Raw genomic sequence first — 24,855 nt, 5'->3', positions numbered from 1 at the left:
ATATATATTATTTTTAATTCTTTTAGCTTGCTCTCTATGAGTCGCCTAGCGTTCGGTTCGGCTCATTCATTAATAAGCTGAAGACTAGCTGAATTTTTCAGCTCAATACTTTAATAAGCCGACTCGTGTTCAGCTCATTTATAAACGAGCCAAACGAGCCAAATACGAACTAAATTTTTGAACTCGATACTTTTAATGAGCCTGCTCGTTTTCGGCTCGTTTATGAATACCGCTTTCTACTTGGTAGAAAAGATCAATGGTTTGTCGCTCCTCGTCTCGGCTCGAAGTGAAAAAATGTGGCTCAAATAAGGAAATTTTATACTCCATTTTCTACTAAACTATTCTTTTACTTTCCTCTATATCCTCAAGATTATTATAAAATCATGTGAACTTCAATACAGTAAAAAAAAAAAAAAAAAAAAAATTAAACGACAAAATTGTATATTCATACACAATTTCAAGCTTGAATCACCCATGCTACAAATCGCATGTTGGATGCATATTTAACTGACAAATGAAAACATGAAAATTCATATCGATTGCCATAAATAGGGTTGCTTCACTGTACAATGTATCATAGTAAGGGGCATGATTTTCTAATGCAATTCCGCAGCAAGCTAAGAATGTGGTTTAATTCAGCGAGTACAGCACTTTTCAGCACCATCAGCCTTCCCTCTGATGGGCTTGCTGCCGCTGCTCTTTTTGGTGAAATTTTGGAAACAAAAGATCATGCAGCTGCCTTTCCGCAGCAAATTCTGAAGTAGCCTGAAACGCAAATAAAAATGCATGACGGAGTGCACAATAAAGCAAAAGCAACCAAATAGTAAGATCAAGAGGACAGATGGTTTACTATACATAAGATAAGACGATGCAATTATACAGAAAGCGCTGCCATCTAACTGTAGCCCAGCTGGATAAACTTATATTGTGAAACAACTGTCAAGATGCAGACTTACGTTATATGGAACAAAGTTGAACGAGACGCTCAGAACCTTCAGCTCTAATACCATGTGAAATAGCCATGCTAGAGAAGTGTGTTTTAATATTACATAATCAACATATGTAGCGACCGATTTCCAATTAAATTGAATATAGACCAGTTAAAACTATCAAACTTCGCTTGATTTTGCTAAAAAGTTTTGGCCGTCATCAGGGGAAACATTGGAAAGCACAGACATCCTACAGATGCTTCCAGTTTAATTTCCTCTCTATCAATTATTTCCTCAAAATATAAAGAGAAGGAAAGAAAAATATTTGGGCATACTTTAACTATAGACGCACAACAGTTCAAACATTTCAAACTTCAAAATAGCATGAACAAAGTACTTTTGACACACTTCTTCTGCACAAAGCAACCTGCATAATAGGTGATTGAACATTATCTATAGTTTCTCTAACAAATTGCCACATAAGTGACATTCTGTGAATTTCAGTAATTGAACCTTGTGTAATTTTAATATCAATAATTAACAAAAAGAAGCATTTATATATATATATATATATATATATATATATATATATATATGAGGTTCTAATTTATTTTTTTCTATACATATTTTCCTCACAATATATGGCTTTACAAGGTGCATGAAAACAGCGAAGTTACGCTACAAGAATATTGCAAAATTGATACAGGCTAAAAAGAACAACTGAAGGCACTAACCTGATGGTTAAAAGCAAATCTTAGAGTTTGTACTTGTGTTCCAGAGCAGACTCTCAAGTCAAAGCCAAGGCTGTCTACCCCGATGACGGCTGCTTCCTGAAATACAGAATGTAGACATGTAAGGCATCTATCTTGAGGTTAAGACAAGAATAACAATATTTCACAATTCCGTATGATTCAAACAACAATACTCTATAAGCACATAAAGGAGATGCTTATGGAATGTGTGACCCATAACTAGTGCTGAATCAAACTCGAGGAATCACAAGCATTAACATGCAATACAGTTTGAACCATTAACCTTTATCTTCCTTAATATGAATCAACAATCTAGGTATAAGCCAAGATAATTACTCTTAAAGGGTAGCAGCTTAATCTGCAGGCACAGACAACGAAGAAAAAAGGTTTCAATTATGGAGGAATTGGGGAGCAAGAGAATGGATAGGCCAAGAATGATGGCATGCCCCTTAGACATGGTGAAACCATTTCTGGTGGGACAATGGGTCCTCTTTAATTACGAGAACTGATGTGGGACTGCTTCAGAATCACAGATGCTCTCAAAATCTCACCCTAAGGCATGAGTCCCAAATAAGGCTTACTCACCTTACAATAAAAAACATTGCAAGGGCACCAAAGAGCTTACCTCAAGAGCTTCTTTCTAAAATTCTTAATGAAGAGGCACATCAATAGCTCTCCTCTACCATATAGTGGAGGCAGTGGGAGTGTCCATAACAACCATGCCACATGTCCCAGTCGAATTATCAACTCTGATGGGACTATTTCAAAACTTGCAACCAATGTGAGCCTTGTATTTCTAGGAATGCTGCTGAAACAGCTATGTAAAATTTCGGGTGACTGACCAAAAGAAAGGATTTAGAGCAGATCGTCATGAAAGTGATCAGATCTAATAATTTCGAGAAAAGAAGAAAGTGCAGAAGCTTTCAAGTTCTAGGGGGAAAAATATCCAATAATGTACATTGACGGTGCGATCCAACTTCCACATAATTACTTGAGGTGGAGGTGGAGGCGGATCCCTAACAGCATCATAAAGATTGAGAGGAATTCAGAGATGCAACAGATCACTACTGTAACTCCATTACATGCCCTACCACCAGCGCAAGCCCGAGCTCAACTTACAAACACTACACCATTTGTTAGCGGTCGACCACTAGAGCATTGTCTTCATTCTTCCACTACTATCCGCATATTTGGGTGCATATCCAATATAGAAACAATATAAATAACTATTTTTTCAAATTAAATGTAACTGCCCAGGTAATGCTACCAAATGTTGAGTGTAAGAGCAAACTATGCCCTATGTACTCAGCCTAAAAGCTATATTCCAAAAGGTGGTATGCAATATCCATGTGGTTACCTACCACATAACGCATATGCGGTAATACGGACACATATGCGGTCCATCTATTAAAATATTTAAGTATTAAATATCTATATAAATGCTTCCTAACAAAGTTAAATAACTAAATAACAATTTAAAATTCACAAATTAAAATAATTAATTTCAAGTAAAGGACCTCACATATACACATATATCACTAAACTAACAATTAGTAATTTACTCTTAGTTTATAAAAGAAGGAATAAATAGAATTTTGTGCAGAATCAAAAAAAAATGTCAAACAAAAATCAATGTTCTAAAAGGTGGTATGCTAAAATTTTATGAAAAATAATAATTTTTTCGATAAATTGTCATTCACATCATTTGAGAGGCCAACATTCAAAAAATCTAATAAAATAACATCTAACAATTACAAAATTATTCATCAATATTTACATACATAATTATTAGATAGATTAGGAATAATACTTACTAAAATAAGAAGAAAGATAGTTAGGTTCAATTTATATAAAGATAATTGCATTTATATGCATTATTATTAGTTAAACTTATATGAAAATAGTTATCTGTATATGAAAAATTATTAATAAACAATCCAATTCAACATTATATTTCAATCCCACATCAAATCAACAAAAAAAAAAAGAAAAAAAAAAGAGAGAGAACACTTTACTGCATAGGTAGCCGCATATGCGGTTCAAACCATAAACCGCACCGCATATCATATATGAGGTGCGGTATGCGGTCGGACCGCATATGCGGCTGCAAGGACAGCTTTTTGGAACATTGCCTGAAAGTAACACTTCTTGATTTTTCTTTTTTTATTTTTTTTTTGTTCCAACAAGTAAATGCTATACACGTCAAGATTGGCATTCTGTAGGACCTATTTATGCACTCAACATCTAGTCAAGTCCCTTGATAGTATGTTCAACCATAGGTTAGATTGTCGGAAAAAAAAGAAAGGATGCTATATGAAAAGGCAAATGGACGGTACCTCTACTTGCATACCCTTGTGCCTCCAACAAAGCAATTTGAGGGCATGCATGATCTTGTCCCCGCCAGCTCTTAAGCGGGATATAATATTTGCAACAGAATGTGCAAGAACATCTGGCCTAGCTTTCCGAAAATCTTGAATTTTAACTACAGTCTGAAAGGAAATAAAGCCACAAAGCTGCTTAAATAACATATAGCTAAAAAAAGTTGTGCCTCAGTAAACAGTAGCATGAAAAGGCAAGACATAAATTTTTATCATGGAGTAGCTTTCACGGCAGGAAAAGGAGAGATCCATTTTCATGCAGAATGGCTTTCACTATAAAACAGTGATTATAAAAACACAGATGCTCCAAAATAATAAGAATTAAGTAAAATAAAATCCACCTATGCATCACCTAGGTTAATAACTATTACATGGAGATGAAGTACAACAGCAAGATCTTACAATTGACTGCATACAAGTGAAAAGAATGTTACCAACTCATGATCAGGTCGGACGCATATTTAAGAAACAATTTCGGACCTGATCGTGATAACAACCCATACTAGAAAAGAGGTTAGACCCTGGGAGATGTTAGAGATAATGCTAATGAACAATTAGATTAGGATTAGATTATTTAATCTTACCTATTATTAGATTTGGCTATTTAAATTATGATTAAGATGAAATCGAATCAGAGTAGGATTTCGTGTAATTAGTTATAAATAGAGAGGCCGGGATTATTGTGGCTAATGAAGCCGGGATTAATTAAGTTGAAGCCAGGGCCGGGCGCTAATTAATTAGTGGTCGCCACCGTATGGCCGCATGCATCATGGTGTGGTTGTTAACTTTTCTTCAATATAGTTATTTTGTCTTGCTTCCACAATAACGTACCAAATTCTTTGATTTCTATTCTTCCTTTCTTCTCTTTTCTATTTTACTTTTTGTGAAAATCTCTATATACCATAACAAGCATATAGAACGTATTTGTTGAAGGCCCACCGCCGTAACAAGTGGTATCAAAGACAAGTTTTCAAGAGAAGAAAGTATCGATGGCATTTAACAACGCCAACGGAGTTGCACAAGGATTCCCGATATTCAAAGGGGACAACTATGATCTTTTGGTGCATGAAGATGCGGACGTTGCTTCCATCCTAAGATCTATGGGATTTTGTACAAAGGATGCAAGGAAGCAACCGAAGAGAATTTGAAAAAAGATGCAAAGGCGCTTTTCTTTATTCAGCAATTAGTTGATGACTTGATATTTTCCCATATTGCCGGCGTTACTCGATCAAAAGAAGCATGGGATGTATTGCAGAAGGAATACAAAGGTAACGAAAAGGTACTCGGAGTTAAAATTCAAACTTTTAAAAAAAGATTTGAAACTTCTTTAATCAAAAAAGATAAAAATATTCATACTTTTTATTCTAGAGTTATGAAATTAGTTACCTTGATGCGTACATATGGTGCACAGATTACTGATCAAATCGAAAAAATTTTAAGAAGTCTGACGAAAAAATATGGTGATGTAGTTTCTACTATAGAAGAAGCAAAAGATTTATCACAATTATCTTGTAGCGAACTTTTTGGTTCTCTTTTAGCACATAAGGAACGAAAAGATAGAACTGAAAATTTTTCTAAGCATGTATTTCAAAGTGAAACGAAAGACAATGAAAAAGATAATACAGATTCTTCTAATTATCAAGCTTCAACATATGGTGGCCATGGTAGAGGCCGGGGTCGTGACCAAGGTAGAGGCCACGAAGGTAGATCGAGTGGTTTTAACAACAGAAACGATGAAATATCATGTAATCAAAATTAGAGAACCTACGAAGGTAATGATCAGCCCTATAATTGTAGAAATATTCAAGGCTAAATTACATAAAACCCCCCTGTCAAAACCTGATTTTTCACTTTTCCCCGTCATTTAAAAACCTACACTTTGCCCCCTTGTAAAATGAAAAATGTTCACAGGGGAGGTACGGTGTGAAATGTGATGACAAAATGACCATTTTGGCCCTCACCATTTTCGTCTCCGCCCTCGTCTTGCTCATCCGCCGCCTCGATCAGCCGCGGTTCACATCTCGATCGACCACGATTCCTCTCCATTTTCTTCTCCACCTGCTCCCCTTCTCCTTTTGCACCCTCGTCGCCCCTCCATTTCGGCGACAGTAGGGAGGAAATTGAGGTGGCGTTGATGGAAAGGTGGGCAAGGGCAACGAGGGCGAAGGCGAGGCAGCGGAGGAAGGCGAGAGGGTATTTGTGGGCGCAGACGGAGATGTGGGCGAGGGCGAGGGCGAGGCAGTGAAGGAGGGCGAGGCAGCGAGGCGGAGGGGGGCGAAGCACAGTAGAGAGGGCGGAGGGTATTTTTGGCATAAAAAATATTTTATAACGGAAGCCTAACAGATCACTAACGGTAGGGGGTGAAGTGGACATTTTTCATTTTATAAGGGGGCAAAGTGATCACTAACGGTAGGGGGTGAAGTGAACATTTTTCATTTTACAATGGGGCAAAGTGTAAGTTTTTAAATGACAGGGGGGAAAGTAAAAAATCGGGTTTTGATAGGGAGATTTCTTGTAATTTAGCCAATATTCAATGCTATTATTGTAAAAAATTTGGCCATATCGAGCGCTTTTGTCGATTGAAACAATAGAATGCGAATTTTGTTTATGAAAATAACGAAAATGATAACGTACTTTTCAAATGTTGTTCATCGGAAAAAGCTACTAACAATATTTGGTATGTCGATAGTGGTTGTAGCAGTCACATGATAGGAAAGGAAGAAAATTCTATTAATTTGGACAAATCAGTTAAAAGGCGTGTGACAATAGGTGACGGCTATGTCCATAACGTGCACAAAAGAGGTACCATTGAGGTAAATATTTCTGGAATTCAAAAAATAAATAATGTTTTATATGTTCCCGAGTTGAATTCCAATCTTTTTAGTATGGGCCAATTTTTGAAAAAAGGTTATTCGCTTATTTTTGAAAATTCTAAGTGATAAACATAAAAAGAATTTACTTTTTAAAGTTCCAATGGCAGAAAATAAAGTTTTTCCTGTACATGTTGCAATGAAACTAGTGCTAGATGATGATTGGTTATGGCACTATACATCAAAGATTAAAGTGCCTATCGACACAAGCCGTATCCACTGTGTCGTATCATGCCAGCAAGATACCGACACGATACAACCCCCGTGCCGATGGCACAACTCAAAACCCTCTGATATCTTTGGTTTGGAAATAAGCTATTTTAGGCTATTCCTCAAATAGGTACAACTCTTGGGATAGGCAGGAATAAAATTAATTTTGCGTTTGGATGAAAACTGTGTTTTTCTCGAGAATAAGAAAAATAGCGTTTGGATAGTTAGATTGGAATAGTAAGGATAAGAATCATTATAATTTTAACATAATAATATTTTATCTAATTAATTAATACAAAATATTAATTAAATAATAATTCAAATGTTAATTAATAAATTAATTAGTAATTAATAATTTAATTAATCACCAGTAATTTAATAAATTAATAAATTAATAAATCAATTAGTTAATAAAAATCAGATTGTTAAATTAGTCAAAATATAATCAATATAAATATTGATTATTGAATAAGTACACTAAATAATTAATTATTTAATTAGCAAATTAATTAAAATAATAAATTAATTACTCAAATAGTTAATTAAAATATTTATTAGAGTAATAAATTAAGTAGTTAATTATGTATCTAGTTGATTAGCAAACAAATTAATATATAATACATTAATTAGATAATATTTTATTATTAATTTGGTAGAAGTATAAGGAGAGGAATTGTTGTTCCACCATTTTGGTAGAACAACAATGCCACCCTCTTAACGGGTTATTCTAGGATAACCCGTTAAGAGGGAAATTGACAAATTTTTTTTTGTTTGGAAATAAAGAATAAGGTCCTTATTCTCCTTATTCTCCTCTTTATTATTGAACCAAGTCTTGAAATTAGCAAGTAATTTTCTCAATGCAGTTCAAAAGATTTGATAAAGATATATAATAAAATAATTAGCATACTTTGTTGCTAAAAATAAAAATATTTCATGCCATTACGTGTCGACACACATTTTTTTTTGTGACTGGCACGCATCATCACGGCACGGCACACACTATGTTGTACTGTGCCAGCAAGTTTCCGACACGACTCTGTGCCACGACACTTAAATCCTTCCTATAGATATGGTCACTTGAGTTTTAAGGGGCTTGATCTATTATATAAAAAGAATATGATTGATGGTTTGCCCTTGGTGCATAATAATAGTTCCATATGTGAAAGTTGTGTAATAGGAATGCATCACAGGGACTCTTTTTCCAGAAACAACAATTGGAGAGCCAAAGAACCATTAGAATTGATACATGCATTGTGGGCCGATGCAAACACCATTACTCACAGCAATTACTCCTTTGTGGCTTTCATGGATGACTATAGCTGGATAACTTGGGTTTATTTTATTAAAAGTAAATCCGAAGTTTTTGATGCTTTTCAGAAACTTCAAAGTTTGGTCGAGAATGAATCTGGTTATTATATTAGAGGTTATTATATTAGAGCTCTCTGTACAAATCGAGGGGAAGAATTTATTTCTAACAAGTTTGAAAATTTTTATGAAGCTAATTGTATCCACAGGCAGTTGACAACCAGTTACACGCCTCAGCAGAACGGCGTACCGAGCGCAAAAATCGAAATTTAGTGGAGATGGAAAAAAGTATGTTGAAAGAAAAAGAGCTCCCGAACAAATTTTGGACAGAAGCGATATCTACTACAACATATATTCTTAATAAAAGTCCAACTTTTGCATTAGATAATATTACACCTTATGAAGCATGGACGGGTTGGAAACCGAAGGTAAAACACTTTAAAATTTTTGGATTGGTCTCTTTTGTTCTTATCCTATCGCAAAATAGGCAAAAATTGGATGATAATAGTCAAAAGTATATTTTTGTGGGTTATACCGAAAGAAGTAAAACCTATCGATTTTATAATCCTGTTACTAAGTCTTTAATTATAAGTTGTGATGCTATATTTGATAAGCAAAAGGCTTGGGATTGGAGTGCAAAGGTGCAGGATAATCCGCTTCCGATACTTGAAAACGAAACTGCAACTGGAAACAGAAACAATGGTGATAATACATCAAGCACAGAAACAACACCACAAACTTCACCGTGAATTTCACCAGAAACTTCTCCAAAGATGACACCAAGAAAAGTAAGACCACTTAGTGAAATATACGAACAGTGCATGTATTCACAATATGGAGAATCACAAACCTTCGAGAAGGCGGCAAAATCTAATGATTCGTGTAAGGCTACGAATAAAGAAATTGCGGCGTTAGGAAAAAATAATACCTACGAGTTTGTTGAACCGCCTATAGAAAAAGAAGTTATTGAATTTAAATGGATATATAAGGCGAAAAAGATTGAGATATTCAAAAGGAACAAGAGACCACCGGTTGTGGCATACTAACCCTAACGATTTTTATTTTGGTTGTTCTAATAGTGATTGGACAGGTTCAGTTGATGATCGAAAAAGCACGAGAGGGGTTCGAGTTGATACACTACGCAACCAAGGAGCAGATGGCTGATATTTTCACAAAGTCGCGAACATTGGAAATTCTTATTTTGCCAAGAGAAGATCGGTGTGAAGAACATTAGCATCATCGGGGAGTGTTAGAGATAATGCTAATGAACAATTAGATTAGGATTAGATTATTTGATCTTATCTATTATTAGATTTGGTTATTTAAATTATGATTAAGATGAAATCAAATTATAGTAGGATTTCGTGTAATTAGTTATAAATAGAGGTCAGGATCATTGTGGCTAATGAAGCCGACATTAATTAAGTTGAAGCCGGAGCCGGGCGCTAATTAATTAGTGGTCGCCACCGTACGGATGCATGCATCCTAGTGTGGTTGTTAACTTTTCTTCAATAAAGTTATTTTGTTTTGCTTCCACGATAACATACCAAATTTTTTGATTTCTCTTCTTCCTCTCTTCTCTTTTCTATTTTACTTTTTGTGGATACCATAACAAGTATATAGAACGTATTTGTTGGAGGCCCACCACCATAACAGGAGAATGCGAAGAACATGTACTAGAAAAGTTAACGAATAATTTTTATTGACAGACAAAAAATATTATAATTATTATAACATTCCTCTAAAAGATTTATCTACAAAACTAGGTCTACGCGGTGAATGAATTACCGCTTTCTAAATGCGGTAAATCATTTACCGCTTTCTTCAAAGCATTAAAATTATTTTGTGTTTGATACAATACATTTTTTGGAGTTCAGACGTAAAAAATATATTAGTTAACATTGGATTTTATTTTCCGCTTTTAGAAACAGTGAATGATTCACCGCTTTTATAGGCCTACTTATACAAATAAAATTTTTGGATGTCTACTTCTATAGTAAAAAAGTTTTGTAGGCCTAGTAGCCCGAAAACCCCGAAGCTAACCGTAACAATTCGGAAGCAGAAAGATTCGAAGAAGACCAGAAGAAAAGGTAAGATGAGGGTAAAGAAGAGTGTAATTAAATAAGAGCTAGTCCAACTAGCAGGAACTAAATCCAACTTAAGTTTAGAACAGGATCCTTAGAAAGTAATCCAACAAGCTACATACTAAAACTTATTTAAGTGCAGCTTCTCTAGGATTCCATTAAGTGGTACAAGCGTAAATATCATAGCATAGGATCCCCTTAGCTCGGTACATTATGATCATAAACCTATTTGAGCTATTTTCACTTTGCAATTTGTTCTCAACCATGTTATTTTGGGCCTTCTTAAGCTCTTTCCGCATTACCTTGTTTGAACAGCAAAGGAAGGATTTATATGATTGATCTCACAAATTTCTTTCCAGGATTTATATGGCTAACACGATCTAGTGTTGGATAAAGGCCGATTAGAGTTGACTTGAAAACATTCAAACTTTAACCAGTTTCGTGATCATTTCAGCTTTTTTAAGAGTTTTTTTATACAAAATGGACATAATAGCAAACGAGCCTTATAAAAGAGTAAGACAAAAATACTAAAGACATGCCTGATTTCCATAAGCAGAGACCATCTGAATGTTCAAAATTTCCAGCTTGAAAAATGCAGATCCCCTTTGCATACTCTGATCTTTATTAAGTTCTACTACAGAAATTGAACTGATGAAACATTAGAACTATATGAAATGAACATCGAAAAGAATTTTGTAATTTAATCGCTTGCTGAAGTTACCGCTTGGAGTTCTTTTACTGATTGTGCTTTCTTCAACAAACGCAGGTCTAAGGTGACCCTGAACAAGAATACTAGCTGATGGCTGATCCATCCAATCAACATTAGTATTTGATACAGCCTGAGCAAGAGAAAATATCCAGGTAAAACTTTATGCAGAATAGCACAAGAGTGGCACTCTCAGAGAAAAAAAAATGACAAACAATTGGAGGTGAAATTCACTACAATGTAATTTCCACGAGTCTGGAAGATAATGTTCGACCAACATCAAATGTATAAAAAGGACTACATACCTCTGCAATTTTCTTTGCAAAATACATCGGATGGCAAGAATTAACAGTTTCAAGGTTCGCCCAGTCATTTAGCATTTCATCAAAAACACCATCATCATCTTCTTCTTCAAGAATGGTCACCTCATCCTGCTAGAAACGCTAGACATTATGCACAATTCTGCCACCGGTCCTGAGGAAAACAGTAAATTTTGAGTCAGGCTATTCTTTACCATTTCATAGTCATCATCAGTGTCACTTTCCTCACTCGAAACATCTTCTAGACCAAAATCAAAATCTGAAGGTGCTGATACTTCAATCTCTGTAAGCATCTCTGCACTATCTATGCCTATCACAACTTGCTGCACCAACAACAGAAGTATTCAAAATTTATATTTTGGAGTTCAAGAATGTAAATGAAAATCTGAACATTCAATACCACTATTTTATCATCAGCTATCAAAGTGTGCAGAGGGCCTTCATCATTGCTCACTTCAAAGTAAATATCTGACCATATTGCCATATAGCAACTTCAAGAGAAAAAATAAGAGTATTTTCCACAAGATATGACATTAAAACATGAACGATCGAATATATTTTTTCTGCATACCTCCATGCTCATCAGTTAAATAGGGTAAATCAGACCAAATGATGTTCTCTTGGATATCATTGTCAATAAACCCTGTAAACACTAAGGTCGCTTTGTTGTTCACCTGAATGTAGAATGGACATCAGAAGGCAACTTAAACCAGCGTGCTCAAACAATGAGAATCAGTCATGGATTATAAGAAGGATTATATAAGTACTGAAACAAGGTGTCAATGAGTTGTGAAGGCCTAATAATCGCATAGGATTAGCCTCTTCATAAACAAGGCATGAACATGCTACACTTGCATGTGAATTTGAGCCTAGAATGAAATTCTATAAATATGATTCACATCTAGATTGAGGCAGGACCATACAGTAAGGAAATTGAGCCAAGTTAGATTTACACAAGCCCTTCATGGGAGGCATACAAACACACACACATTGACAATGAACCCACGTTAGCAATCTAGCCCTTCTATCATAGTTTCGTTTCTTTCGATGTCTTGGATAGTTAGATAATTATAATACTTTACTAAATGTACTATTAGAAGGAATAATAATATTAGTTATACAAAATTTGATTTTTACAATTTTAGTAACATCTTGTCTTATTGGTATTAAGTTGGTATAAATAAGTTTATTAATGATAACTGCGGTAGCAGCTAGCCTAGTGGTTGTTACTAGTGTTGCCGTCTTAGAGGTTGGGGGTTCGATCTTTGTTTGCGTGTTTCACAAATTGGGCCTTGAGACTCTGGCTCCTTACATATTAGCCTACGAGCAAGTAAAAAAAGGGCTAGATTGCCCTATAAAATTTTCAATTGACTTGAATTTTGTGATAGAAGTAAGAAAATAAAATAGAAATGATATTTGGTGATTTATGTGTTCCCAACTAGGTTGTGCACTTCATGGTTCTGAGACAAGCCATAAACCAACAAAATCATTATCAGGCTAAAGACAAAGTTGCAAGTTCACTTTATCTTTCAGGCATAGAGGACCCTATGTTAAAGTGGCACTCCAAGCCCTATTTGGAAAATATTAGGGTAACTTCGAAGAACAAACTAGCAAACAAGTAGCATCCAAGATGAGACAAACACAAAGGAGAAACGAACCCCTACTTTGTAGATGCACCTCTTTCAAAATGTCATCAAAAGGAAGCACCAAAATAAAGCACTAGCTATTGCATATTTACATTACTCCAGTCTCTTAGTTTAACTGATTTTAGCTTTGCAGCAAATCACTCCTCTGCTTGGAGTTTAGGCATGTAATATGTTTTGTAAGTAACAAATAGCCATCCGAAATGAGTTTGAGCCTCAAAAATCAGCACGGCGGACCATTCAGATGCAAGAACAGAGCAATAATACCTTAACAATCTATCTAAAGAGGAAATCCATATGAATTTTAGAACATTTCTCCTGAATTCAAATGATTACACGGAAAATCCGAGTCTCTTCCCAAAATCCGAGTCTCTTCCTAGAGAAACAGCTACAGACTGGATACGATTGCAAGCAAACCATTCGTCCCTTTCGACACTATTTCATGTAGAGATTCTATCTAAAAAAGCAGAAAAATGGCAACAATACAAAACGAGGCCTTAGCTTTCTTATGGAGAAAAGCACAAAAGTAAGTTGGCCGTCAGTTCTAACAATCTGGGGTGTAAGAATGACAAGCAGGGTAAGAAAGAAGTTAATCGAAACCTGTACTGGGACTGCAAAACCCATACTTTTAAGTGCCAATCATATTAGAAGTTCAAACTGTAGGCTTTATAGACAGTCCAAACAAACTGTGTTTCTTTGAGAGCATTATCTAATCATCGTAAATTTGCTGCTCATCTATAACCCGGATAATGCATCTCAATCACTCCCCTGCTGCTGCCTTCACTACTAGCTAGCTGATCAAATTTACAATAATATGAGTATACCTCTATTATTGTTCTAGCAATTTCAGCATCGGAGAGGCGTGGACTCTCGCCATTTTCCGTGGGCGCTGACTCTTCTATTTCCTCGAAAGGATGGTACCGACTTCTTGCGTCCGCATTCTCCGGTACAGAATGAGCCCTGCTTGAAAGCAAATCGTTCCGGGAGGACACTGCAGTCCGACGGAGAATATTATTCCTGACGAACGCAATTCCAGCAAGAAGGCCAGGGGGTTGAGTTAAAGAGACTGAATCAGAGCGGGGGAGAAGATAGAAGGAAAGAGGGATGAAGTTTATACCAAGAGCCGTCCGACAGCCCCCTTCCAAGAAACCTCGCGCTGCTGCCGTGCCCTAGCCGGTGAAGACTGCTGCGGCCTCCGGCGTGGACGTGCTGAGAGACAGCGGCAGCGTCGGAAGAGGGTAAGCAGTTCCGTAAGGCCGAGGTGCGGCAGCCTGCATTAATTGGCAAACAGCAGATTAGCGGGCAGACGTTGTTGCCCCTGAAAGACGAGGATGAGGGGAGAGGAGGAAGACGGACTGCACTCTGTATAACGGAATCCTATTGCCAACGGGGACTCCATCGTCGCCAGCATTTTTGTTCCTCCGCTTGCTCCTACCCACGCACGCGCATCCTCCGCTAAGGCGTCGTGGATTTTTATCTATCGCACAAATATGATACGCTCAGGATAAAGGAGGATTCTCTTGGGACTAGATGAAGGACGATTCTCTTGGGACTAATATCTTTCTAGTCGGTGCTGCACTATGCTTTGCTGTCGTTATTGGCAGTTGATTTTGTAGGCTACATGAAGCTAGGGGTGGCAATCCAGCTTGCTATTCGCGATCCAGCTCGTGTTCGATTTGAAATAAGCTTAAAATCGGCTCGCTCGTTTAGTAAACGAGTCGAACACGAGCTGAATTTTTCAGCTCGTTTAATAAACGAGCTGAACACGAGCTGGGATTAGCTCGCTCGTGTTCGACTCGATAACAGCTCGAATACATATATTTTATATTTATATAATTTATTTAATTTATATTTTTATATATAAATAAATAATTATATATAATATATATTTTTATTATTTAATTTTTAGCAAAATAAAAATATAAATGCGAGCTTAATTATAAAAAGACTCATTTATATGTAAAGTTTCAACTATTACATCAAAGTTTAATGAATGAAATTTTATAAATTTATTTTTTATATATATTTAATTTAATCTTTTTTAATTTATTGTTCGTTGGCCAGCTCATGTTCGGCTCGTTAATAAATGAGCTGAACACGAGTTGAATTTTTCGGCTCGATACTGTAACGAGCCAGCTCGTGTTCGGCTTGTTTACACCCTAATTGCTACTGTATTACTGTCATATATATATATCTTTGGTTATCTCTTCCTTTACTGGTGAGTACCCCTCGCCCTCGTCGGCTTGCGGTACCCACTGGAGGGGAGACATGTGTACATGTTCTCACCCNAAGTTTCAACTATTAGATCAAAGTCTAATGGATAAGATTTTATAAATTTATTTTTTATATATATTTAATTTAATCTTTTTTAATTTATTGTTCGTTGGCCAGCTCATGTTCGGCTCGTTAATAAATGAGCTGAACACGAGTTGAATTTTTCGGCTCGATACTTTAGCGAGCCAGCTCGTGTTCGGCTCGTTTAATAAACGAGTTGAACACGAGCCGACCCCAGCTCGCTCGTGTTCGGCTCGTTTACACCCCTACATGAAGCTAAACGGCTTTAGTTCAGGTCAATTGCATGCATAAACTTTAGCCATAAAGTTGTATAACTATTTTTTTTTATAAAATAACCATTTAATCCCTAAAAATTATTTAAAATTATATTTAATATTATTTATTATTTCTAATATTTCATTCTAACTTTCATATTATTTTACATAGATTAGAAATTCTAAAGGGCTTTTTTTGCAAATGGCCCTCTAAAAAAATTTTATTTTAAAAATAGCCTCGACAAATTTATAATTATAAAAATAGCCCTATCTCTAGGTCCCCTACCATGCAGGCGCCACGCAAGTGCCACGTGGGCGGACTGGGCGCCTGCTTGGCGAGTTGAACACGGTGAACTATTTACCGTGTTCAAACACAGTGAATGGTTTACAGTGTTTCTTTTGGTTATTTGCCTTACTTGATGTAAACCCTAAACGTATTGTACACCATCTTTTTCGGAACAGAATAACTAACTGAACATGGTGAACCATTCACCGTATTTAAACACGGTGAATGGTTCACCGTGTTCAACTTGCCAGACCCGCCACCCAGCCCGCCCGCGCGGTGCTTACGTGGCGCCTGCGTGGCAGGAGTAGGGCTATTTTTGCAATTATAAATTTATCGGAGTTATTTTTAAAATAATTTTTTTTCAGGGGGTCAATTGCAAAACAAGGCCAATTCTAAATTCTAAAAGAACTTTTTTAAAATAAATTTTTAATGGTGAAAATTTAATGATTAACTAACCACAGTCAACTTAGAGAGATAAATTTACACAATTTGAAGCTTCGAAATGATATATATGATAATCAAACTTTGCATGCACAGATAAATTTCTTATTTTAAAACTTTGTAGAAATACATACGAAAAAATACCTTATTTATTTTACTTATATAATTTAAGTTATTTCTTTTGTTGGAATGCAAGAGCATCTTATTGTGTATATTTTTTTATTTACTTAAAAAGGTTGCATTATTTAGTAGATATGAAGTACAATAAAAAAGGCTAGAAAAAATAAATCACTTGGCATGCTAAAACCTCCCAAGAAGCTATAATCATACTGCTGCCTTTGTTGGGAAAAAATTCATGTGTACACATGGCACCCTCGAGTACTTGCTTCTTTTTATGTCCCTCCGATGAAAGGCTAGATCTAATTGAGTCTTAGGCAACTGATTGGAGAGAAAATAGCCCAATCAAATTCTCTTAACCTAGAACAGGCCGAGCCCTAAGAGTAGCTTAGGGGGCTTTGAGCCAAATCCTGAAGTTGGGATAGACCTAGTAGGTCTCAGTCACTGATATAGGTTGAGACTGGGTAAAATATTCTGTCGAAAGCCAATAGTTCCCAAGGCGAAGCAAATTATTAGCAGGGCGAGCATGCAGTGGACGGATGAGTCCACCTACTAAGGCGAGGAGGCTCGGTGAGCATTAGGTGGCATCCGTGTGGCGATTGATGTTTAGGGGAGAACTTTTCTATTGGTGTCACACCCTAGCGTGGAACTTTAACTAGGCACATGCACAGGTCTGGCGCATCATGTACATGCACGTCATCTGAACACAAAGCACATTTACGAAATCATTTACAAAAAGATATAAATCAAGAATACTAGTTTTCGAAAAGCCTCTATATTTACAAAACATGTTGAGGTTTTCTAAATTCGATCACAATCAACTATAAGATTCGTTGCAGCTTTCATCTTTCCAAAATAATACACTTACCAACTGTTGTCAAACCCGAGAGCTCACTCTGCTCGGGCTGCTGGGCTGTTACTGGTAAAATCCGAGGGAAATGCTCTCGAGTTGCCTCTGCGTAATCGTGTAACCGGTAATAGCCCAAAGTGTACCGGTACACTTTGGTCTGACAACAGTTTTGAAGTCTGCTGTAAATAAGACTTTTTGGGGGGCTTAGTTGCTATTATTGCAACCTATAAAATACCCCATCTCTCCCTTTTGCTCACAGCAGCAAGGAGATCTCTCTCCCTCTCATTTTCTCTCTCTCTCTCTCTCAAGAAGCTTTGCACCAAGGCAAAGGAGAAGGAAAAGAAGGCTTGGAGAAGGATTTTTGAGGGTTGTGAAAGGTCTAGGAGCTTTCCAATAAGGTGGACTTGGGTGAGCTCGTGGCCAAGGTGAGTTTCTAGCAAGTTGAGCTCTAGGGTTTGGATTTTATCCTAAGTTTTGAGGTTTTGGTCTCTTTAGAGGCTTTAGAAGTGTAATAGAACTTTGAACACCATGAAAACATGGTTTTCTCAAGGTGCTCTCATGGTGGATTGTTAGAATCCAAAGTAGATGCCCTAGGAATGGTTCTAGAGGCTTAGTAATAGTATTAGAGAGCTTCCTAAGTGTTTCTAAGCTATCTTTTGCTTAGAGATGAGATCAATCTAGGAGAAATTTAAATATGGCATTGTTAGGGCATGAATTTTGGGACTTTTGCCTCCGGGTGTTTCCAAGACAAATTGACCTCTTGGAAACCTAATTGGGTGTATTCCCGATGCGTGAGACAACTCCGTTTAACGTTATGAAAAGGTTTAGTGTCACGCCCCCGCCCCGAAACCCCTACCAATTTGGTCCGATTCGGGCGCGGCGGACGAACGCCGAACGGACAGGACCTCCCCTGTCCGCCCAAGGCCAAACAACCTGATCAAGTACAATTAAGCGCCCAGGAATTGCTTAAATAACATACATGATCAAATACGATGCACACAAGTGCAATACAACTAAGAGCAAGAACCACAAGTAATATACAAGTGTATAAAGAGAGATAGTCTAACTATTACAACCATTCAATAGTTACATCATTTGGTTACATTACTTTTTCATCTTCCACAATGTAAATACATGTTTTTCCCAAAATACATCATAACTCTCCAATGCCTATCCAAAATATACGTCTTCTAGTACACGAGGGTGCTAGAAGACGTAGTGAACTTAGTAAACCTTCCCAAAAGAGGCATTGGACATAGTGAACTTAGTAAACCTTTACTTGAGGCATATACTAGACCTTCGGGGTTACTAGTGAGCATTTCCATGTTAGAGACATGATGACTGTTGAGTTGCTATTCTATGTTAGAGACATGATAATGAGATCCGTGATATGATGACTATGATTACTTGCCATTTGTACTCATTCGCACATGCTTGTGAGGGTCGCTCCCTACAAGCCGGCACTCCGGAGTTGGCCTTTTGGACGCAGTTCACGCGTGCGGGATTGAGACGCCTGTAGGGTCGCGTGGGACAGTCTCATTCCAAAGTGGGATGACGAGCTACCACGGGCAGCTAAGCGGCGAGGCGCCTGTAGGGTCGGGTGGGACAGTCTCATTCCTCGAGGGGGGGATGTTAGAGCTACCACCGACAGCTAGGCGGCACAAGTTGGACTACACATGTGTTGGTCCTGGATGAGATTAAATGATGAACCTTAATCAATTAAATAACAATCACTACTTGATAGTATATCGTAGTTGGATTTAGCTGACATTGGGATTTGTGGTACCTTTAGTTGCCATGATAGTACATACTAGATATGTATTAAATTTTGGGACATATTGTATACTTGATAGTATTACTTGTTGCATCACAGCTTACTTGGTAGCCATGATAGAGCATACTTGTTATGTATCGGCATATTGGATTCATGATAGAGTAGATGTACTCCATGTTCATATCATGTATACCGGTGGCATAGTAGTATAGCATTTCATTATATGCTTTTATTTCCGCAGTTGTTATTTCATTTTCTATATCTGCTCATGACTTGGGCCTAGTGGTGCATTTTGCTAAGGTCAGTAATTGCCCACTGGAAACTATAAATTATAGTTCTCACGCCCCATGTTTTATGTTTTCTTTCAGAGCTTTCCACTCCGGGAGAGTCTCGGGATCGCGGGAAAGAAATCGCCTCGGGCTAGCTAGCGAGGGATTATTGGATAGGTGGTCCACCTCTCTTTTGTTTTTTTGGAGAGGTTGAGAGATTTGTACCATTTGTAAAGACCACTCCTTTTTGTACTTTTGAGATGGATACTGTATAACTTTATACTTTACTTTTATTGTTTAGTTATGTTCTACCTACTATAGATTCTAGATGTATACTTGCTCTGATATCTCTAGATGTAGTTCATCTCTTATCTTATTCTTTCGCTTTTGTTGTAGACGCCTTATATATGTAGGCATATGGCGGGTCTGGGCGCGCTACCGGAAAGGCCTCCGCCGGTCCCGGGGGCGTGACAAGTAGACTCCTCAACCTGGGTCGCATATCCATGGCCACTTTGACACCCACCGCGAACCCTCTGGTTGCCACGTCCCTAATGCTCGCTCTCCAGACCGTGCCACATGTGGCACACCCACAGGCTGTCCCAGAGAGGAAAAGGTCGTCACAAGTGTCAGGGCCCAGCTATCCCCTTGCGGGCACTCGTCCCGCGCATGGCCCGGTTGCCCACACCTGTAGCACTTGCCCTCTTGCTGCTTATACTGTTATGAGTGATGAGGGCTCCCACAAATAACACATCTTGCCGGGGATCGAGTGCGGTAGGTCCCTGGGGCTCGGGATCGTGAGCGTGAACACATTGAAGTTCGTTCAGAACTTGACTGACCACCGGATCCACTCGTTGGTTGTCCTTTTCCCTTTTTCTTGTAATAAGACTCGCGTTCCTCCCGCACAAATGCATCACCTTATTCTACCCACAGTGCCCAGTCCAACACCTCAGCAAACGTCTGCAATTTGAGAGGATGCATAGCCTCAAAAATTTTCGGTCGAAGTCCCCGCTCAAAGCAATCGGCCATATCCTTGTCATCCCGCACCACATTCGGGACACAATTCACGATACGGGAGAATTCCCGCTCATATTCCCTAACTGAGCGGTCTCCTTGCCGCAGCTTCTCGAATCTTTCCTGAAGCTTTCTCTTTTCACTGTCGGGGAAATAAGCAGAAAACATCAATCCCCGAAACTCTTCCCAAGTCATAAGAGGAAGACTAAGCGATCGGTTCCACTTGACGCCTTTCCACCACACTTTTGCCGACTGTTCCAAACAGTGCGTGGAAATCCATGCTAATCTCTACAATTTGTAGCTTAGATTAGCCTAGTATTTGCTAGAAATCCATTTAGAAAGTTTAAATCCAAAACCCTAACTCAAACCCTAAAATCTCTAATTCTAACCCTAGGTTTCTAATTTCCACCAGAAAACCCCAAAACTCATGGTGAAATCTTGATTAACCTAGTTAGAATCATCTAGGAAAACTTAAAATTCCAATACCAAAGGATTTAGCAAAACCCTAACCTCTTGACCCGAAGACGAATCTCGAGTCGGAAGCACACCGAGCCACCAAGCGCCCGAGAGCTCGAACCAACACTCCCTACGCGTTCTCGAGCTCGATCTCCACCGCGATCTCCGAGTCGAAGAATGAGAAGAAGAACAAGTGAGAGAGGAGCTCCTCCCACTCCCTCAGTACATGCGTGTGCGGGTGTGTGTGTTATGTGCTGAGGGAAGGGGCTGGGGACCCCTTATATAAGCCCCGAACTGAAATTACACTTTTACCGTCTAAAACAGCGTTCTGGGAAGCTGAGTACCGGTACTTGGGCTCGCGTACCGGTACCCGGCCAGTCCAATACCGATACCCCATTCCAATACCTCAAAACCCGAGAGTTAACATTCTCAGTTTTACACTGCGTACCGGCACCCGATTCTTGTACCGGTACTCGGCTAGTCCAGTACCGGTACCAGATTCCAGTACCCATACTCAGCACAAATTTTGCATCTTAGGTAGATTTCAGCTTTTGGAGCCCATTTTCGCGTCCGGTTTGCGCCGAAAACACTCGAATGCTCTCCAAACTTCGCAGAAACTTATTTAATTGCTTTTTAAGCCAGTTCCTACTGAAACTTCATAATTGGAGAAGTTCGGGATATTACAAACCTTCACCTCAGCTGGACATTTTCATACATGCAGGTGATTTAAATTAGGTTTCCACCCTTTCCATAACTCAAATGGAGTTTTGGAAACAACCTTCGATAGAATCCTATTTAAAACATACACCGCTGTCTTTAGTGCTTCACTCCAAAGAGAAGATGGAAGACAAGAGCTGCTAATTATGCTTCTTATCATGTTCTGGAGTATTCTATTCCTCCTTTCGGCAAACGCCATTTTGTTGAGGCGTGCCAGGCATCGTATACTACGCAATGATGCCTTTACCATTGAGGAATTGAGCAAATGGACCGGCCATTTGACCTTTATCCGTATGTTTTCTATAGTACTCACCCCCTATGTCGGATCTCACAATCTTGATTTTCCTATCCAATTGTTTCTTTATCTCAACCTTATAAATTTTGAAAGCATCAAGTGCCTCAGTTTTTCCAAATAAGAGATAGAGATACATATATCTTGAATAGTCATGAATAAATGAGATAAAATATCTTTGACTAAGAAAAAAAGGAGTATGAAAAGGTCCATAGATATTTGTATGTATGATGTCAAGAATTTCTAAACTCCTTCTGGCACCTTTAGTGGTATTTGCGCTCGTATGCTTTCCCTTTAAAATCTTTTCTTTTACCAATCTCCTTTTTCTCTCTAAGGAGATATGAGATAAACACTTGTGCCATAAATAAGAGGAGTTTTCTTTAAGAATGCTCCTTTTAACACCAATATTATGATCAACATTAAGGTTATTCTCAAAGAATTGACCCAAATTAAATTGTACAAATCATCTACTCAACAACCATTGCCAACAATAATATTATTGGAGAAGATAGTAAATGATTCATTCTCAAATAAAAACTTGAAATCTTTATTTCTCAATTTAGAAATGAAAACTAAATTTTCAAAAAATTTGGGAATATAAAAAGTATCCTCAATCTCAGGTACAAAACCAGTATTAAGTTTTAAAATGAAGTTTTCTACGACTTCAACTTGAGATATATTTCCTTCTCCGCTAATTAAAATTTTTGCATTTAGCTTTAGCATCTTTAAGTTGTGAAAGCCCTGTAGGGTATTTGAGATATGTACAATAGTACTAGAGTCAATCCACCATGTGCTTTTAGGAATATTAACTAAATGAGATTCAAAACAAATATAGATAATTTCAATACTTTTCTTTTCGGGCCAAGTGTATACTTCAAGTAGTCCCTTTTCATGTGCATTTTCTTTTTACAGAAGCAGTATTGATCCTTTATGCCAAAATTCTTTATTGGCAACTGATTTGACTTCTTGTAATTGGAGGCACCCTTATTCTTTCCCCTTCTGGCTGAGTCGCCAGATTAACAGATTATGTTTTAATCTCCGGCTTTTCCTACTTAAGTCTCGTCTATTTGAACACACTTGCTCAATAATTCATTTATTAATCATTCATCCTTATGTGTGTTATAGGATATCTTAAAGGCATTAAACTGTCACGCCCCGGGACCCAGCAGAAGCCCGCCCGGTGCGTGCCCAGACCCGCCATATGGTTACACATATAAGGCGTCTACAACAATAGCGATAAATAAACGAGAAGTAACAAGTATCTAGAGATATCAGAGCAAATATACAACTAGAATTTAACAACAAGTAGGATAAAAGAGAACTAAACCACTAAGGTAAAATATGAAGTAGTACAACAACAAGTCTCAAATACAAGTGCTAGAATATAGAAATGGTGGTCTCTATACACGGGTACAAAACTCTCGTCCTCTCCAAAAATAAAACCAAAAGAGAGGTAGACCACCTATCGCCAAATCCCTCGCTAACTAGCTCGAGGCTATCCCTTTCCCGCAATTCCGAGCCTCTTCTGGAGTGGAAGGCTCTGAAAGAAAACATTAAACAAGGGGGCGTGAGAACTATAATTAATAGTTCCTAGTGGGCAATTACTGACTTGAGCGAGAGTGCACCACTAGGCCCAAAAGCATAAGTAGAGAAATTAAGCATTTATACAGGTAAGCAACAGATAGGTTTAACATTATAATTTACTACTACTACTATGCAGCAAGTAAGCATGATGATAAAAATGATGCTTCTAGCTATCATAAGCAAATACATTCAATGCATGAATTAGTGTATTTAAACATGTCAACAAGTATACTATAATGCAATAAGCAACCCTCTCAAGTATACTACAAGTCCAAGAATGTCAACTAAATGCCCAATACTATGCTACAAGCATACCCAAGGAATCCAACTACTATGTACTAGTCTAGTAGTGTTTGTCATATTATGACTTAATGTCAATATCAGATCTTATTTTAGGACCTATACAAGTGTAGTCCGGCTTGTGCCGCCTAAGTGCCCGTGGTAGCCCCAACATTCCCACTCTAGGAATGAGTCTATCCCACCCGGCCCCTAGGCTTCTCAATTCTGCACGAGCGAGCATATGTCACGTAGACTAACTCCGGAGTGTCAGCTTGTAGGGAGCGACCCTCACAAACATGTGCGTATGAGCACAAATGACAAACAAGCATAGTCACATCTCAAGAACTCGGTCATCATGTCTCTAACATGTAATAAACACTAGCAACCCAAAGGTCTAGTTTAATGTCTCAAAGTAAATGTTAAACCATTTACTAAGTCCAATGCCCCGTTATGACATTATAATTTATCAAGCCCAAACATCTCCCAAGTTCAATGACTCTATGTACGGTTCAACCATTTGCTACATCTAATGCCACTTCATGACATTAGATCTACTATATCAAGCATAATCCAAGACTAATGCCTCTGTAAGGACTGAGAATTTTGACTGTATAGCTAAACTCTCTGTTGACGATGTTTTTGTGTGTAATTCAATTACAAAAGCACTCGTCAAGTTTCGAAAGAAAACGAGTTAGAACGGAGATTTTACGCGATCTCCAAGTTTCACTTAAAGTGAATAGTAACTCGGTTTTCCGGAGAAGCCACGGTGTGAAGTTGGCTTCAGGCTCGTATCAGACTCCGTTCATAGCGATCCAATAGCTTGTTTCGAACGATTCAGCTATTCTGGAATTAATGGCGCTGACGGATTTTGGGTTTGACGCACGAATTTCGAGAAAATCTGAAAATACATGTTTCTTATGTATTTGAGCGTCATTTTGGCCTCGCAAATCCGTGATCGATCCAGGGGAACCAAAATTGTAGCTTTGTTGTCTTCGTCGTGCTGATCGCACTGGTGCAATCCGTTCGCAAATCT

At 37.8% G+C, this 24,855-nt stretch overlaps 1 protein-coding gene across 4 annotated transcripts; it reads right to left on the bottom strand.

The window, feature by feature from the left end:
- On the bottom strand, positions 425-14,755 carry LOC109723165 (uncharacterized protein At3g49140-like). 4 transcript variants are annotated; one of them, XM_020251425.1, is made up of 12 exons: positions 14,554-14,751; positions 14,315-14,468; positions 14,022-14,214; positions 12,126-12,228; positions 11,955-12,022; positions 11,749-11,877; positions 11,540-11,668; positions 11,250-11,367; positions 11,068-11,159; positions 4,018-4,170; positions 1,664-1,759; positions 425-765 (listed from the first exon to the last, which is right to left on the bottom strand). In XM_020251425.1, the coding sequence occupies exons 1-12, from the start codon at positions 14,606-14,608 to the stop codon at positions 664-666; spliced, it is 1,392 nt and encodes a 463-aa protein (XP_020107014.1). In that variant the 5' UTR covers positions 14,609-14,751; the 3' UTR covers positions 425-663. The 4 variants fall into 4 exon arrangements, with proteins under 4 accessions (XP_020107014.1, XP_020107013.1, XP_020107016.1 ...); XM_020251424.1 differs by having other exon boundaries at positions 11,068-11,162; positions 14,554-14,748; XM_020251427.1 differs by lacking the exon at positions 4,018-4,170 and having other exon boundaries at positions 14,554-14,755.

Source organism: Ananas comosus, linkage group 17 (assembly GCF_001540865.1).
Source record: "Ananas comosus cultivar F153 linkage group 17, ASM154086v1, whole genome shotgun sequence".
Taxonomy (NCBI): Eukaryota; Viridiplantae; Streptophyta; class Magnoliopsida; order Poales; family Bromeliaceae; genus Ananas; species Ananas comosus.
Note: the sequence above shows the minus strand (reverse complement) of the source record. Positions and strands in the feature narration are given on the sequence as shown.

Excerpts from the sequence above, each read along its gene's own strand:
- LOC109723165 (XM_020251424.1), bottom strand. The coding sequence starts at position 14,608 with ATGCTGGCGACGATGGAGTCCCCGTTGGCAATAGGATTCCGTTATACA. Across the intron at positions 11,368-11,539 it reads TTGCAAAGAAAATTGCAGAG|GCTGTATCAAATACTAATGT; the intron begins GTATGTAGTCCT and ends TCTCTTGCTCAG. Across the intron at positions 11,163-11,249 it reads CAGTAAAAGAACTCCAAGCG|TAGAACTTAATAAAGATCAG; the intron begins GTAACTTCAGCA and ends CAATTTCTGTAG.